Here is an 18,481-nt window from a genome sequence, read left to right as displayed (position 1 = left end):
GATCTGATTTAGATTGATGACATTATTCGAAACTCCTTCTAATTTATTACGAACTAACTGACCCGGCAGACTTCGTAGTGTCTCAATCGATAAATAAAAGACCTAAACTTTTGTATAAGATAAACTTAAAACGAACAAAAGGAATCGGTCCGAGGGGGGACACATCAAAGGAAAAACAAAATTATTATTTTTATTTAATTCCGAGCATTATCATATTTATCTACCTTTTAAACCTTCTCTGGACTTCCACAAATAATTCAAGACCAAAATTTGCCAAATCGATTCAGCCGTTCTCGAGTTTTAGCGAGACTAACGAACAGCATTTCTTTTTTATGTATAGAGATTAGACAGAAGTGTCAATAAAAGAGTGAAGAGCGTTCACTGGCACGTCATTGCCTCATTCTTTTTCCCCATCTCATCATTGGTAGCTTAGGCTACTCCAACTTCGCGCGGACCGATAGGTGAGCTCAAGGGCTCAACCTAAGAGAATCGCTAGCACTGGCCCTAACAAGAGCAGTGCTTCGCTGAATCTACTACCGGATCGAAATCGCGACCCACTGAGAAGATCCCGCGAGAGCCTCTCGAGATTACTTCTTAATTTTACTGAATATCAATGCGAAAGAATGCATATTAATTGGTTAACATATGAACTTTTATTATTGTCACACAGATGTGCTCAAGTGGCGATTGGATGCAGCCGCGCCGCCCACCAAACTGCTCTGCGAGGGTCGACGAAGCCTTCCCCACAGCTGACCACTCTCACTCCAAAGGTAAGAACACTCTTTTGTGTAAATATAAGCTGTAAAGCTTAATTAGCTCTGTCCCTATTCATATACTGCCGCATTTAGTAACTTTTTACTGATGGTAGGGCGACTTGTTAATCCTAAAGGACTCACAAGCCCGCACGGGCAAGTACTACCACACTATTGCTGCCGTGAAGCAGTAATGCTTTTTGGTTTGAGAGACTGGTAGCCGTTACACGATAGAACTGAGACTTGGAACTCATATCCCAAAGTGACTGAATTTAGTCTCCAGTAACCAATTCACATGTCGAACCTATAAAAAAGTTAGTTAGCACTAATTGGACTGTAGGTAAGTATTGTTCAAAAAATCGTGACCCAATTGGAACGAAACCTTATCCAATTCCAAACAGCTGAACTTCAAATTAATGTAATTGAAATAGCGTGCAATTAGATTGAGCATTGCGTCAGGTTCGCGCGTTCGTGGAGCGCAGCGCTGCTCTGTGCCAGCCGGAGCACGTGCACGTGTGCGACGGCTCCGAGACAGAGGCGAGGGCCCTGCTACAGCTGATGCAGCAGCAGACCACCCTCAAACGACTGCCCAAATACGATAACTGGTGAGAGAATCAATTCAGGAGTAATCAAACAATGGCATTGCTGAGGTCCATGAGCGATGGTGACTGTTTATACCGCAGGTCGTATGCTCGTAGAAAGGCAATAGAAAATTTCTAATAACAATCTCAAGAATCGACGGGTGACGTCATTAATCTAATGATTATTATCTAATGTTAATTTAACCGCCGTCTGGTGTAGTGGTAAGTGACATGGTCACTACATAAGGGGGTCGCGGGTTCGAATCCTGCCAAGAGAACATATTTGTATGATAAATATAAATGTCTTTTCCAGGGTTATGGATGTATATTAAATATATGTATGTGTATAGGTAGGCAGCGGCTCGGCTCTGCCCCTGGCATTGCTGAAGTCCATGGGCGACGGTAACCACTCACCATCAGGTGGGCCGTATGCTCGTCTGCCTACAATGGCAATATAAAAAAAAAAAATCTTACATTTATTTCCGTTATCTGGTACCTGTAACACAAGTTCTTTACGAACTTATCACGGGACCAGTTAACGTGGCGTGATTGTTAATAAATATCTATTTATTTATTATTTATTATTAATGTACAGGCTTCCGGTAATGTCGTTTCCGATCCTCCCAATCCACTATGTGGCACCGGCCACAGTGTCTCGTCGTGACCCATAGACACAGCCCACTAAGCTTCTCGCCGCATCTTATCGGTGGGTTCAGATTCCGATCCGGTCCAATCCGGTGGTAGATTCAGCGAAGCAATGCTCTTATTAGGGCAGATGTTAGCAAGCTAGAAGATAGAAGATAAACCGCTGCTCTGGTCTCCATCAGACCAACCAATCGACGCTTTCACACAACGAGTTTGTCTTATCGTGTCCTATAATTCAAAGGATTCCTCCTAATTTCTTTATCAATTTCTTCTCCTTAGTTGGTTGGCCCGGACAGACCCGGCAGACGTTGCCCGGGTTGAATCCCGCACGTTCATATGCTCCGATCGGGAGAGCGACGTGGTCCCCTCGGCTCGCGCCGGCCAGAAGTCCGCCCTGGGGAACTACATCTCCCCCCCGGATTACGAGAAGGCCGTGTCCGACAGATTCCCTGGTTGCATGAGAGGTATGAGGGATTTCGTTTATTTTTATTCTTATCCTAAGCCTTCTCCTAGTGTTAGAGCTGAATTCGTCTAATACAATAGTTATTGAGTCCAATGGATCCGTAAAGACGTCTAGGGCGTCGACGGTGACTGGCTCCTGCGCGATCAGGATTCGGGGAGTAGTCAGCGGCGGCAATGATAAGGCGATTATCATGATGTAACCATCCGTGCCAGCAAAGTAATACTATGGCAGACATTGATTAGAATTGTTAAATCAAAAGACACACGGGCGTGCAACCGTATCCATGCCAAAAAATAAAACAAAAATGATCATTATGTATGACAACTATGCTATTGGCTTCGTTTTGGGTTTTATGAAAATGTCAACCTGTGAAATGATCTCGATGTAACGAATAATGAAGATAATACCTAACCTCCAGGAATCTTAGTGATTCTAGTTTCAACATTTTGAACTAGATACATTTTATACTTAAAAAATCTATTTAACGTAATCTATCTTCTAACTCTATATATAAAAATGAATTGCTGTTCGTTAGTCTCGCTAAAACTCGAGAACGGCTGGACCGATTTGGCTAATTTTGGTCTTGAATTATTCGTGGAAGTCCAGGGAAGGTTCAAAGGTGAGAAAATATAAAAAAGCTCGGAATTATATAAAACAAACAATTTTGTTTTTCCTTTGATGTGTCCCCTTGATGTGTCTTTTATTTATCGATTGAAGCACTACGAAGTCTGCCGGTTCAGCTAGTAATAAATAAAAAGAAGTTTGTCAATTTATCTTTTTTTTCCCTCAGGTCGCACAATGTACGTGATACCGTTCTCGATGGGCCCTGTGGGATCTCCTCTCTCGAAGATTGGTGTAGAAATCACGGATTCGCCTTACGTGGTTTTTTCTATGCGAGTCATGACTAGAATTGGTAAGAATATTATTTTTTCTAACTTCCTCATTTACTTTTAGTGAAATGGCTAAACAACAACTGATAATTTTAGGCAACATGTTGTAAACACACAGTACATTTATAGCCTTCATTTTTATTTCCTTGTCGATACGTTGATAGTCCATTTCAAATATTATTTCTATGACTAATGGCTTGCAAGTAACTTTACGTCGTCATGTTGTTTAATGTATTTATTTACTAATTGTTACTCAACAAGAACGTTCTATTATCATATTTTCTTGTTTATATTTACTGCAAAGTTTAGTTTAACTTTAGTTTAATAGGCGTATTCGCATTTTTTATTTTTACCTACGGAAGCAAACATTACGTAATTAAGTTAAGCCTTAATTTTGTTAGTATAATTAACGAATGAAACAATCAAAGTCCTTTATTTATTCTTGACATTTTCCAATCTTGGTTCATGCAATGTATAAATTACTAGCCGTACTCGCCCGCTTCGCTGCGCATTTAAAATTAATATTATTAGCAGAATCTATTGTCATTATTATTAGGGAGTCCAACACTCATATAAATATTAGCCTATCCATTAAGTACACGTATTTTCTACATGGATACCAAGTTTCAAGTCAATCGGATGCATGGTTCAGTAGTTATAACGGAACATCCGTACTAGGCTGCACGGATGGAATCGGGAATGGAATATTTCCACTGTTCCTGTCATATTAAAATCTTTTTAATTGAAAACTCCTTGGTTTTAAAAATCGAATACCATTTATGTATTTAAAAAAAGATTCTCGGTCTTGTCACGAGGTTTTGTCAAACTTGTTTAGTCGTTGAGAAAATGGAATTGACTCGAGATAAAAATCGGTAAAAAAACTTTTAAATTAAACGGTTTTATGTGCACTGAAAACTACAAAATAAATAAATAGTTACTTACCTATCAACCTACGTAAGTGATCTCGGTCATTAATATCTCTGATGGTAGTGATTGTCATAACATGAACCATGTCAGCGGCCGAAAGGCAGTTCATGAAAGAACACTAACACCAGGGTTTGCTTGGTAGGTAAACTAAGCAGCCCACACTATAACAAGTAGGTATTTTGACCTTCTAGTTCAGAAATATTTTAGTACTAGGCAGAATAGCTTTTAGGCATATTAGACTAAAATAAAAACGTGGGGCCCATTATTATTTCTGTATTACTTTCTACTATACTAAGTGTGGATTGTATCGACTTATTATAATCGTCATCATCATCATCCTAGCGGTTTATCCCGGTCGCATCCGAAACCTCATAGCTCCGGAGTCCAGGGTCCGCTGAATCGACTTACTATAATCGTAACTGGAGGTTTTGACCATCAATAACCAGCCGTGGCGGCTTCACCAGCGAGCGCCGAGCTCATGATCTCCCAAAGTATAAGATATGCTCTGCCATAGGTATGATTTCAGAGGGGCCCCACGTTTTTATTTTAGTCTAATATGCCTAAAAGCTATTCTGCCTAGTACTAAAATATTTCTGAACTAGAAGGTCAAAATACCTACTTGTTATAGTGTGGGCTGCTTAGTTTACCTACCAAGCAAACCCTGGTGTTAGTGTTCTTTCATGAACTGCCTTTCGGCCGCTGAAATGGTTCATGTTATGACAATCACTACCATCAGAGATATTAATGACCGAGATCACTTACGTAGGTTGATAGGTAAGTAACTATTTATTTATTTTGTAGTTTTCAGTGCACATAAAACCGTTTAATTTAAAAGTTTTTTTACCGATTTTTATTTTCTTGTTTTTAGTATTTAGTGAAATTGTCTACCAAATATTCCTCATTCTATTTAATTCATTCAGTGCATCATTATTACATGGTTTCTTACCTGATAATTTAGTACAATCTAATTCCTCAATACATAGCCCTTCCAGAGACTTGACTCGACTTAGAGCCACGTATGCTTGTCCTTCCTCAAAAAATTTTGAGCCCAAATATACTACTGCATGGTCGACGGTGCTGCCCTGCATTTTATGGACGGTGAATGCCCATGACAAAACTAAGGGCAACGTCCTTCTTTCAGCCGTACCATAATTGAATTTTGCTGGAAACTGTATGGCTTTAGGGTAAATAACGTGCATGCCGCACAGTGGGTCGATACTGTGATTTTAGTGACTTAGGGACCAACTTTGTTTTTTTACATTTTTCTTTATGTAGATAGATAGAGCTCGTTAATCTCAATAATAATTGTTTTGGGCAAAAATTACAAAAACTTTATAGTTTGGTCAGAAAAATGTGTTTTGTGATTTTTTTGTATGGAGCGGGTCACATTAAATTAAATTCCTGCTAAGTACCGCGAGGTCCCGCTTTGAAACTTTATTTTCCTTACACCTTGTCTAGTCTACTATCATTTGATGCTATGAACATGTGCATAAAGTTGCAACTCTGCCAAATAAATGGATCGAAAAAAATGAATAAATACATAGAATAAAAACCTTTTTTTTTTTTTTCGTAAGTGCTTTTAAGTTAAATTTTATATGGATTAGTAAGTAAAAGCACATAATGATACCCATAATTACATAATACCTAACAACAATACATTTAATAGGTCTCTAATTAAGCAATCTCTCTAAGTTTTGTATATTTTGTTTCACCATTCGATCTTTGGGCCAGAAGATAAAAGAATATTGTGTAAAATATCCTCATTAGTCGACGTTCTACTTATTTTTCTAGAATAACAACTCTCTGTATATTTCCGAAAATCTTTATTGAGAGCTTCCGCTGCCTCTTCCGAGAGCTTACCTACTCGAATGGCAACAAAGTTCTTCATTATTGTATATCACCGCCGTTAGCCAACAATTTATGGATACTGGAAGGCATATAATAACAGGGATATAAATTAACATACAATTCTGCAGTATATCTACAAAATTCGGAAAAATTGGAAAGGTCCACGCGCTCTCCAGATGCAACAGTCTGAAGAATCAAGTGAAACCTCTCTATTCAATCTTTACGTATTCCTGTTATGCGGGCTGTTTCTACTGCATCCCTGAAAAATCTTCTGGCAGTATTGCCATCATTGGTTGTTCCTACTTCTTGCTTGACAACATCTATAAGTAAACCGCATTAATTTTTAAACGCTTGCTGTATAGCGCTCTTTCTGTTTGTTATTTTTTCTTTGTCATCCCCCCTTGCAACCCCATTTCTCGAAGTCCAAACGATAAGACGCAAACAAAAAAGTGTCATATAAAAAAATATCTCACAGGAAACTACATACGATGAAAAAATTGTGAAGTAATAAAATTATATTTACTGATATGAAGTAAGCACTCATGCATCTTATCCAGGCATGTAAAGATGGCATTCCAAGCTGGAATATTTCTTCATTATTTTCTCTTTGACAAGCAAGTGACTCCAAAAAACTCTGACGGTTTTGCTTTGCAAATATCACAGACAGCAGAAAATGTTTCTGACAAATATGAGGTTATTTTGCCGTCTATCATCGTCATCTGCAATTGATGCTTCACTTCAACTTGTTTGATTTTTGATGGCTGAACTCTTTCTATTTCTTCTGTTATGCTAGCTTTTATAATTGCCACTGTTGACTGCGTTTCTTTTGTAAATTTAAACATTATTGGACGGCAATAAAAAGTTGACTAGGGTAGATCGTTTTCCCAAACAACTGTTCCATCAAATTTCTGAAGCCTTATAGGAACTAGACTGACCACAAAAATAGATGAATCATTAAACTCTGATTCAGTGTTCTGTTTATAATTACTTTGACCTGGGGCTCTATCAAAGCCTATTTGATTATAAGCAGTAGCTCTCTTGCAGAGTCCAAATCCGAAGTAATCACATCTAAAAGCCTATATAGCGCCAAGTTTAGTAATGCTTGCATTTTAATAGCAGCTCCTTCAGTAATAATTACCTCGTCTTTCCCTGGATAACATTTGGTCTTTTCTTGCTTAATTTTATATTAAGAAGGGTATAAATCAGACCCATTTTCACTTGCTGCTTCTCTTAGGTTTATATACTACCACTTACTTAATTTAAGTGAAACTAATAGTGCCTTATCGGGAGAATATGTCCTACTTTTCACTTTACTTGTACTTAAACACTCCTTAACTTTTTTTAGATCTTCGGGGTGATTTGACTAGTGGTTCATTATTTCTCCTACATCTTCATTTCCAGTGTTTCTCAAACTATCAATTGTAGTAGCTTTCATTTCATCCGGTGATAACGAAAGCGATTGGTAAGTTTGTTCAATGCGTCTTCGTTTTTGCCTGGATCCCAATTCTTCAAAAGGTTTTCGAGGTGTAAAAGTAGATGTCGAGGCTTCTGTAGTACATTTGAGGGTGGTACATTTTTAACATCTTCAGTATTAGAAATATCGAGCCTTTCCGGTGCAGTGTTGATAGCTTCAGGTATCATTCGTTTTCATATTGCACTTATATTTGAACAAAAGTGCGTACAGAATTTTTGGAGCTCAATACTTTTCTCTTCGGTCACGTTTATTTGATGTTGTAGGAATTGAAAGAGTTTTTTATTATCAGACAACGACTGTAGTTGCTCTCTTAAAATCATAAATAATTCTAAATTGTTAACAAAATTATTCATTATAACGGAAAAAGGAAGATCACAACGACAATCACGAGATGTTAGTAGTAGTACGAATAAACGAACACTAGTTAGTATATAATAAACATGGTCACTTTATACTTCCAGAGACAAACAAATGCTTACTATATTTTCTACTACCCAGTAATGGCTGCTTAACTAGTTATCCTCATTAAATAATGTTAACTATCCTAATAATTAGAGAGATTGCTTAATTAGAGACCTACTAAATGTATTGTTGTTAGATATTATGTAATTATGGGTATCATTGCGTGCTTTTACTTACTAATCCATATCAAATTTAACTTAAAAGCACTTACGAAAAAAAATATAAAGGTTTTTATTCTATGTATTTATTCATTTTTTTCAATCCATTTATTTGGCAGAGTTGCAACTTTATGCACATGTTCATAGCATCAAATGATAGTAGACTAGACAAGGTGTAAGGAAAATAAAGTTTCAAAGCGGGACCTCGCGGTACTTAGCAGGAATTTAATTTAATGTGACCCGCTCCATACAAAAAAATCACAAAACACATTTTTCTGACCAAACTATAAAGTTTTTGTAATTTTTGCCTAAAACAATTATTATTGAGATTAACGAGCTCTATCTATCTACATAAAGAAAAATGTAAAAAAACAAAGTTGGTGCCTAAGTCACTAAAATCATAGTATCGACCCACTGTGTGCCGTTACATTGCACGCCGGAAAATCCCGAAGTGAAAACACTGTGGTCACCTTGATGCCATGAAGCCCGAATAATTCTAGTAACGTCATTAATACTAATGAATACATTTGGAATTTCAATTCTTTCAGGTTCACCGTTTTCAGGTATATCTGGCACACTAAGTCGTATTAATTCTTGTTCACTAATCTGGACATTTTCGTCAATGCGTACATCTCTATAAAGCGGGTTATTTCTAGTTAACCATCTTAAAGCGCTGTAGACTTTTTCGCGAGATATTGTGAATTCTCTTGTGATGTTCAAATTCTCCAAACGTTCTGTAACTACAACGATACCCACCTGGCTGGAAGATCTTGGAAGCATATTAGGTAATCTTTCACTGACCTCAAAGATATCTTGGGCAACAACACTGCTTGTCCGCAGAAACCGTACTGCCCGTATAGCCCAGTAAATTTTACGATTTTAACAAACGGGATGATTCTACACAGCAAGCGCTGCTCTGCTTGCGTCAGCGTTTGAATCTCATCTGGTATTGAACCTGGATCCAGATTATTCCAATACGCCTTTGATGGTGTTATTGTTTTATTACTGGTCACATGTGTTTGGCAGCGCGAACATAAAAGTAATGTTGTTTTTGAAGACAGCTCTGCAGGTAGATATCCTAATGCAGCTGTGTTGTAACGTACAGTATGAATTTGGTTAGGATAACAATGCTTCGTGCAAATGTCACAAACGTGTATACACGATGTGTTAATAGCATTTTCAAACGCTTGTACATGATTTTCAGCTCTGCGTTGCTGTGCACGCTCACGTTGGTTATTTCACCTGTCGTGGCGTTGCTCAGGTGTTTCTGAAGCTTCTAACTCCTTTCGTCTCTCACGCCGTCCTGTTAGCCTGGCCTCGTGTTGCTCAGATGTTTCTGACGCTAATAGCTCTCTTTGTCTGTTACGTTGTAATCTTAGCCTGGACTCATGACGCTCAAGTGTTTCTGACGCTATTAGCTCTCTTCGTCTGTCACGTTGTGATGCTAGCCTAGACTCATGACGCTCAGATGTTTCTGATGCTAACAACTCTCTTTGTCTGCCACGTTGTGATGCTAGCCTGGACTCATGACGCTCGGGTGTTTCTGACGCTATTAGCTCTCTTCGTCTGTCACGTTGTGATGCTAGCTTGCACTCATGACGCTCAGGTGTTTCTGACTCTACCAGCTGCCTTTGTCTCTCACGTTGTGCCATTAACCTGGTATCATGTTGCTCAGGTGTTTCTGTTGCTAACCGTTCTCTTCGTTTCTTGTTCTCTTAGATTAGTAGATGTTTAATGTCTGTTTCTGATGTTAAATATAAGGGAAGCCAAGGGAGTGGGCTCCGGGGGAGAAACAGACGGGCCTGATCTACACCCTCTCCGCTGGACTACTGTGCGAAGCTCAACCAACGCCGCCCCCCATGACGGACGTCATCTGATTGAACCTGGTCCAGTTCATATGCGATCCTCTCAACCCTAAGATTGTAATAGTCTGCAGTGTCGGTTCCCGAAGCCCGATTATGGTCCTCAACTCCTTAAAAGAAGCCAGGCTCCATACTCCCCTCCAAGATATCGTGCACGAAGTGGCTCGCACGTACTCAGCTTTCGGAAGTCCTAGTCTACCTGCGACCAACTCAACCAGCTCCCCGTGATTCCCGTATTTATTACGTTTCTCACGGTGGAGCTCATCAAGCGACCGCTGGCCCGAGACGACCTGCACGTCCACGATCATTCCGACACCATCCCTGGAGGCGATAATATCCGGCTTACGGAGACCCACCGATGCTCGTAGCCTAGGCTCCAGCTCAACCGTCCACTTGTTCTCTTCCATAGCTTTCGCCACGAAAGAGACAATCTTGTTAAGTCGTAGAATCCGGCCGCCGTGTGTTCTGTGACACTGCTGTAGGATGTGAGCCGTCGTCTCCCTGACCCTGCAACCAGCACGGCAGGTCAACGCCGACACACTCCCACCTCTACGCCCTCTCGATCCGCGAATGCGGGATGGGAGGGCGTTGATGTGCGTGTGCACGAACTGCACGAAGTCCCGTCCGGTTATCTGCGCGCATCGCTCCCTCATCCATTTAACTTGGGTGGTATAGCTACCGCTTACTAACGAGGTATCTAATTACCTAATTTTTTTTTTCTGCCCCTCTAACGTCACACAATCTTGGACGCAATCTGTTCAATCTGTTCTCGACACGACTAATCATGCCCCCCCCCCCACCTAATACGCCATTTTGTAACAGCGTCCATCTTGAGTTTGAAATTTTGACATGACAGTATTCTGCTAGTGTAGTCCTATTATTTGATACCCATATTGTGGTGGTTGTGGAAAAATATGTACCTAGTCCGCCATATTGGAACGGCGTCCATCTTGAATTTTAAATTTTGACATAATCATCGTGTTTTACTAGTGTAGCCCTTTCATTTGATACCCATATTAAGGGGGTTAAAGTAAAATATGTAATCCGCCATTTTGTATCGGCGGCCATCTTAGATTTATAATGTTATTGATTTTATTATATTATATTGTCATCTAAATTACATGTGTGTACCAAATTTCAGATCAATCTGACAACGGGAAGGTGCTTAAATTTCAATTTCTAATTTTGACCCAAATAAATAAAAAACAAATTCCGTACGGGTCGAGCTAAATAAAACCGTTTAAAAATTGAAGAGCGATGATTTATTATGACTTTCGAAGTGGTTTAATACAAAAACAGTGTGTTGACCGGATGATTTCTGCATTTGGTGATGAAGCCCCATCCAAAACCACAATTTATCGCTGGTTTGCTGAGTTTCAACGTGGACGTGTCAAGCTCAGTGATGATCCCCGTCAAGGTCGTCCAAAAACTGCAGTCACCCAAGAAAACGTTAATGCTGTGCGTAAGCTGATTGAGGAAGATCGACATGTGACATACCGCGATATTCGGGCAACTTTAGACATTGGCATGAGTCAAATACAAATAATCTTGCATGAACAATTAGGTGTAAAAAAGTTGTTTTCCCGATAGATACCGCATTCGCTCTGTGAAGAGCAAAAAGCGGCTCGCGTTAATTGGTGCGTCAGAACTCTCGAAAGATTCCACGCAGGATCCTCAAATGCTGTATACAACATTGTATCAGGTGATGAATCCTGGATATACGCGTACGAACCCGAAACAAAAAACCAGTCACGAGTTTGGGTGTTCGAAAATGAGTTAAAGCCAACAAAAACTGTTCGTTCACGGAGTGTTGCAAAAAAAATGGTGGCCACGTTTGTCTCCAAAACCGGCCAAGTTACGACTATTCCTCTTGAGGGACAAAGAACGGTTAATGCAGAATGGTATGCTAGCATTTGTTTGCAACAGGTCGTTTCTGAACTCCGTAAAGAGAACTGCAACCGCCGCATCATCCTCCATCACGACAATGCGAGTTCTCACACCGCGCACAGAACAAAAGAGTTTTTAGAGCAAGAAAACATAGAATTATTAGACCATCCGTCGTACAGCCCCGACCTAAGCCCTAATGATTTATATACTTTCCCTAAAATAAAGAATAAATTGCGTGGACAGAGATTTTCATCACCTGAAGAAGCTGTGGACGCCTACAAAACGGCCATTTTGGAAAGCCCAACTTCCGAATGGAATGGTTACTTCAATGATTGGTTCCATCGTATGGAAAAATGTGTCAAATTTCGCGGAGAATACTTCGAAAAGCAATAAATACATTTTTAAATAGTAATGTTGTGTCACTTCGTTAATTCCCGAAATTTTCAGTGCCGCCCTCGTAAAAACTACTATAGATTTATATATTAGTATAGAGTATAGATATAGATTATTAACATGATTTTTTTTTAAACAGGAGCGAAGGTTCTAGATATTCTACGTCAAGACGAGCAGTTTGTTCATTGTCTTCACGCAGTCGGATCCGGTGGCACTCCGGGCTGGCCCTGCGACCCTCAGAACATCGTCGTACTCCACAAGCCGGCTAACAACGAGATAGTAAGCTACGGTATGTTAAAAATGTCGTCTACCTTTAAAACTAGACTTTTTAGGAATCAAAATCGATTTCAGTTTTATGTTAAGGCAATTTAAGCCACTTCGATAAAGCGGCACGACACGAGAACCCTCTCATCGTGGCCGCCGGTAACTACATTCCCGATCCTGCGGACAGAATGGAAAGCAGTCGACGTCGCCCAAAACACGTCATCTCGGATCCTCCCGATCCACTAACGGTGCTTTTAGGCACTTCAAGCACCGGTCACCGTTCTCGTCGAACCCGTCGCTTGCGACGAAGGGCTCGACGAGTAAATTAACTCTCAGACACAGCCCACTGAGTTTCTCGCCGGATCTTCTCAGTGGGTCGCGTTTCCGATCCGGTGGTAGATTCTGCGAAGCACGGCTCTTGCTAGGGTTCGTGTTAGCAACGTCATCAGGTTTGAGCCCCATGAGCTCACCTACCAAAGTTAGGGTTACGCTGACATAGCCCCTAGGGCTATCAGCTTAGGTAGGAAAAAAAAAAAGCAATTTAAGTTATTTCAACAATTCTTTACAAAATTTTATTTTCGTTGCGAAAGGAAATCAAGTGCCGACTTTGACAAAATATATCTAGTATGTATGATTCAGAAAACCCAATACATATTTCTAAATTCTGTACGTACTTCTACTTTTTCTTCTGATTCAAAAATTGATAAATTTAATCCATAAGTCGCAATGTAAATATCATACACAGATAGTAATGTAGCAACAGCCAAAGATGTTTATTTTTAGAAGTAAACTTTAGTCCCTCCACAAGTCGTATCATGCTCTAGAAACTGACTTCCCGGATGAAAGTCACGTTTTTGTTGTGAAATTTATGTAATGCAATCTATTCTTCAACTTGAAAGCTCGTAGTGTGTATGCGAGTTCACGTTTGGCAGCTTCAACTTGACACCAGGTGAATTACGAAATAGTCTGCACACGTACATATTATTATGTACCGTACACAAAAACTAATAAAAATGAGATGCTGTTTAAATTATTTTGACAGTTTGACACTATTGCCTTTCGCGCCCTTTTATTTAAATTTTTTTCAGGCAGTGGATATGGCGGCAACAGTTTGTTGGGCAAGAAGTGCTTCGCTCTACGTCTGGGATCAGTGATCGCCCGTCGCGAAGGATGGCTGGCTGAACATATGCTTGTATGTTGATTTAAGAATGTTTAAATTTTAAAAATACCCTTTATTGTATTTTTATAAATTTAATGTGACTTTATCTCTTAGTATTTAATGGGATTTGTAAAAATTGCTATTTTTTATTATTGTGACTGACATAAAACTACATATTTCGCGTAATATTTTTCAGATCGTCGGCATAACCAACCCTCAAGGTAAAAAGCGCTACATCGCTGCTGCTTTTCCTTCAGCTTGCGGGAAGACGAATCTCGCAATGATGACGCCAACACTGCCCGGGTACAAAGTAGAGTGCGTGGGGGACGACATAGCCTGGATGAAGTTCGACAAGGACGGCGTACTGCGGGCCATCAACTCTGAAAACGGGTTCTTTGGAATTGCACCAGGTAATTATTTGAAATTTTAATGTTTGAAGTTTTCATATCTGGCATGTACCTACCTAAGGACTACATTACGGTCTGCCTGGAATCAGTAAATAAACAATTTTTTGTTGAATGGTTGTTGCTTAGAAACAAATATACGTGCTAAAAGAAATTCGACCATCATCGCTTCATTTATATAATTCGGGCATTATGCTCAATATATTTTATCTATTAGAGAGGAGAAATGATAAGATATTCTTCATAATTAGTATTATTATTTTCTTCAATGTACATTTTTGTTTTGGGTCATGTTATTAGAAAACTTATATTTCTAGGTACGTCAGCCGCTACGAATCCGATAGCAATGGCGACGGTGTTCAAAAACACCGTGTTCACTAACGTGGCGGAAACACCTGAGGGTGGGGTGTGGTGGGAAGGCATGGGACCAGCTCCGGAGCGCCTCGTCGACTGGAAAGGTCAACCCTGGGACCCCAGCAAGAAAACTCCGGCTGCACATCCAAATTCCAGGTGAGATTTGTCTAATTTCATGTTATATTGTTTCTTAACCTCTCATTCATCTTGATACGACTGTCACAGAAAATAAATACCTACTATCTTATCTATGGTTTCGGTGTTTTCAGTTTTAAATGAAATTTCGACAACATCGGAAATTTTTTTTGGTTGATTTTAAAAAGATTTATGTACTCTTAATGTAACCCAATAATAACGAACGAATTTTATTTAAATTATATATGATTATGAATAATTCAACGACTTATAACACAATTTTAGATTCTGCACCCCGGCAGAGCAGTGTCCCATGATAGACGGTGAGTGGGAGAGCTCGGAGGGTGTGCCGATATCCGCCATCCTGCTGGGCGGCAGACGGCCGGCCGGCGTACCGCTCGTAGTCGAGTCGCGGGACTGGCAGCACGGCGTGTTCATGGGAGCTTCCATGAGGTCCGAGGCCACGGCCGCCGCCGAACACAGCGTAAGGAATACTTTACATTCGTTCATTTACTATATATACTTAAAGATAGGACATGAATTTATTGTAGCATTTTCTCCGAGAGACATTTGACATTTCGATATCCGTTTTCGTTTTTCGACAATAGATGGCGTTACACTTTAATATCTGTTTCTGCTATCTGACGACAGATGTCGTTACCCGTACCGACATGACGGTACTAATTGTGCGGTTTCCAATGGCAGGGTAAAATGGTGATGCACGATCCGTTTGCGATGCGTCCGTTCTTCGGCTATAACTTCGGCGACTACCTGAAGCACTGGCTGTCGATGCCGCAGCCGGGACGCAAGATGCCCAAGATCTTCCATGTCAACTGGTTCCGTAAAGACGAACAGGTACATTGTCGACTTTAAAATCGGGAGGTCTTACGTTATCTCATGTTACGATAGTGTATTTGGCTTTTCATCAGAAGACAGAGACATCTCGAGCTACTACCGTCATTTCATTGAAATTTACACTTCTAATCGTAAAGTAACTCATTTTGGGGGCAACGGCAAAGTTTTTAACGAGATTCAGAAGTATATAGCAACCGCTGCACCGTTTTAAGTTTGCTACTTAACACAGCAATTCCTGCCCCCGGTACTGGTAGCAGGGAGTGTTAGAAGTCTACACAGCTTGGTACGATCCGCGAAACAGTCTCGCGTTCGGGTCTAAAGGTGGAATAGACATCATTACTCGTCTGGTGCACGTGAAGGGCAGCAAGTTTACCTCGAAGTGTCTATGGACCCCTAACCCCTATTACATCTTATTCTTGAATGTAATTCAAAGCAGAATGCCGCATAACACCGCAGAATGGGCGGACGACACGTAACCGTGCACGCTAACCACAATGTTAAGTTGACAAAGACAATAATAGTTGCAATTCCGTATTCCCGCAGGGTAAGTTCCTCTGGCCCGGTTTCGGCGAGAACTCTCGGGTCTTAGACTGGATCTTACGTCGCTGCGATGGGGAGCCCTGCCACGCCGAGACTCCACTGGGGTACATACCGAGAGCCGGTGCTCTGAATACGGAAAACCTAAGCGCTGTCGACATGAACAAGCTGTTCAGCATACCTAAAGACTTTTGGCTGCAGGAGGTGAGTTTCCGATGACGATTCTTCGCCACAACAAGGATCCTTTTGTCCAGACGCGAAGCAGTCTCCCGTTCTAGCAGTTCAATACAGTCGATACTCCGACCTCATGACTCAAGCTGGACATCACCATACACTCTTGTTATAATGTGTGTGGGCTCTGGTAATGACTCAACACCAGAACCAACTCGTTTGACTTCCAAATTGAAATATGCAGTACAGTGTGTTTACAATTTTCAAGTCAATAATAAATTACGGTATACCACGGTTGCCTTTAAAGAGGTCGCTCATGATATCTCCATAAAATTCTCACTTCAAAAGATTAATTTGCAATTTCAAGCTGACTTATTTTGAAATTCTCTTCTCTTCTTCTTTTTTGATATTCTGTTTCCCTTTGCAGGCTGACGCCATCGAGAAGTACTTCAAAGAGGAGGTAGGCGAAGATCTACCCAACGAAATGTGGGACGAACTGAACAAGTTGAGGAAAAACATACAAGGCCAAGCTTTAAATTAGACCTCTCTCTCTCTTCCTAGTTATTTATCCCACATGGTGGTGGGGCCAGCTTTCCCTATTCTACTCCCCCATTTCGCTCTGTCTTCGACATCCTCGTCAGCAACATTGCTTTCCCTTTTGTCCTTCAGCACTACGTCCTTCCACCTTGTCTTGGGTCTACCTCTAGATCTCCGTTAAGCTTTAAATCAGACTAAAGGTACAAAATGAGACGAGACTTTGTATTCTGAATAATTAGTATTAAGATTTTTTAAATATCATATACATATATTATAGGAGTGACCGCATTATTGATAACATCGTCAGACATCATATGAGCGAATAGCTAGGGTGATCGAGCATAGAGAAACAGCGAGTACACAAAACACCATTATTGTCCTATAACAATTTAGCAGTCTTCTTTTGACGTTAGAAAATTTAACGAATGACACTTCGTAGGATGGAAGCACCGCTCTTCAAGAAGGCTGGTTTCTAAGTGAGTCGCGTTCAGTGTATAATCTATGGTCGCGTCTATGCGAACCTCCATTGGCTAGGCTCTGTTGTAGCGCGAAGTTAGCCGAACTCCGACGACATTACGGTCGTGTTGCCACCTCTCGGAAGTAATACTGCGCTTCGTATTGCTACCAAAATAATGACCATCTCCGACAGTATAATTATATTATTTCTTATTAAATATCAGAGAATTACCCTTTTGTTCGACACTGACAATGTGCCACACACATGGGCCATTGGCATTAGTGTTAATAAAAAAGAAGGTTTGATGTTTGTGTCGAAAATCGGAAGGCTGTGTGTCTAAGCTTGAAAACATTAGCGAGTTAAAGACTAAAATCTATGAATAGATTCAAGCCATGGGTTTAAAATAAATATTTTATATTTTCTTTGTTGTTTCATTTTAAACTGATTTTTGTTGTAAATTTTATACTCTACTAGCGCTAGGACGTCTTGTAAGTCCGCACGGGTAGATACCACTACCGTGCTTGTTTCTGCCGTGAAGCATTAATGCGTTTCTGTTTGAAGGGTGGGAGAGCAGTTGTACTATAAAACTGAGACTCATGTCTCAAGATGAGCAGCGATATTGGTTGTCGTGTCTACGGGCTACGGTGACCACTTTACACCAGGCGGGCCGTGAGCTCTCCCAGACAAACAAAAAAAGAACCTAATGTAACTTCTGACAAAGCTGTCTGCGTTTGCTAAATTTTCAAAGTAACCTCTTTTTGAGTATTCAAACTCTTATCCTTTCTTCAAGTCTAATTTAAACAAAAAAAATGGTGCGCGTGCAACTTGATGCGCGTGAAAGAAGTGAAGCTTCTTTCGCGATACCTATGTAGTTTTGTGGTTTTCTTCATTTTTCATCCTTAAATCAAATTTCTCTTGTATTAGGGGATGTTGTGTATAAGAGAAACGACCTAGCTCGCTTTTTCCTTTCCCTCCCTCTATGATCGAGTGGTTCGCGAGACGCTCTGTCTTAAGTCGTTGTGGCCTAAAGGATAAGACGTCCGGTGCATTCGTATCGAGCGATACAACGGTGTTCGAATCCCGCACGCGGGTACCAATTGTTTAATGAAATACGTACTTAACAAATGTTCACGATTGACTTCCACGGGGAAGGAATAACATCGTGTAATAAAAATCAAACCCGCAAAATTATAATTTGTGTAATTACTGGTGGTAGGACCTCTTGTAAGTCCGCACGGGTAGGTACCACCGCTCCACCGCCCCGCC

At 40.4% G+C, this 18,481-nt stretch overlaps 1 protein-coding gene across 4 annotated transcripts in view; it reads left to right on the top strand.

The window, feature by feature from the left end:
* Positions 1 to 17,637, top strand: part of LOC733130 (mitochondrial phosphoenolpyruvate carboxykinase) — a 63,760-nt gene extending 46,123 nt beyond the window's left edge. For 2 of the 4 annotated variants that reach the window (XM_021347410.3, XM_038017905.2), the window contains 12 exons: positions 671 to 770; positions 1,212 to 1,357; positions 2,258 to 2,442; positions 3,232 to 3,354; positions 12,482 to 12,631; positions 13,695 to 13,798; positions 13,962 to 14,175; positions 14,487 to 14,679; positions 14,944 to 15,142; positions 15,364 to 15,513; positions 16,057 to 16,254; positions 16,649 to 17,637. In XM_021347410.3, the coding sequence (XP_021203085.1) occupies positions 671 to 770; positions 1,212 to 1,357; positions 2,258 to 2,442; positions 3,232 to 3,354; positions 12,482 to 12,631; positions 13,695 to 13,798; positions 13,962 to 14,175; positions 14,487 to 14,679; positions 14,944 to 15,142; positions 15,364 to 15,513; positions 16,057 to 16,254; positions 16,649 to 16,762 (1,876 nt within the window). In that variant the 3' untranslated portion in view covers positions 16,763 to 17,637. 4 annotated transcript variants of the gene reach the window in all.
* Positions 17,638 to 18,481: the final 844 nt, after the last annotated feature.

This window comes from Bombyx mori, chromosome 20 (assembly GCF_030269925.1).
Source record: "Bombyx mori chromosome 20, ASM3026992v2".
Taxonomy (NCBI): Eukaryota; Metazoa; Arthropoda; class Insecta; order Lepidoptera; family Bombycidae; genus Bombyx; species Bombyx mori.
This window is presented reverse-complemented; position numbering and strand designations above follow the sequence as displayed.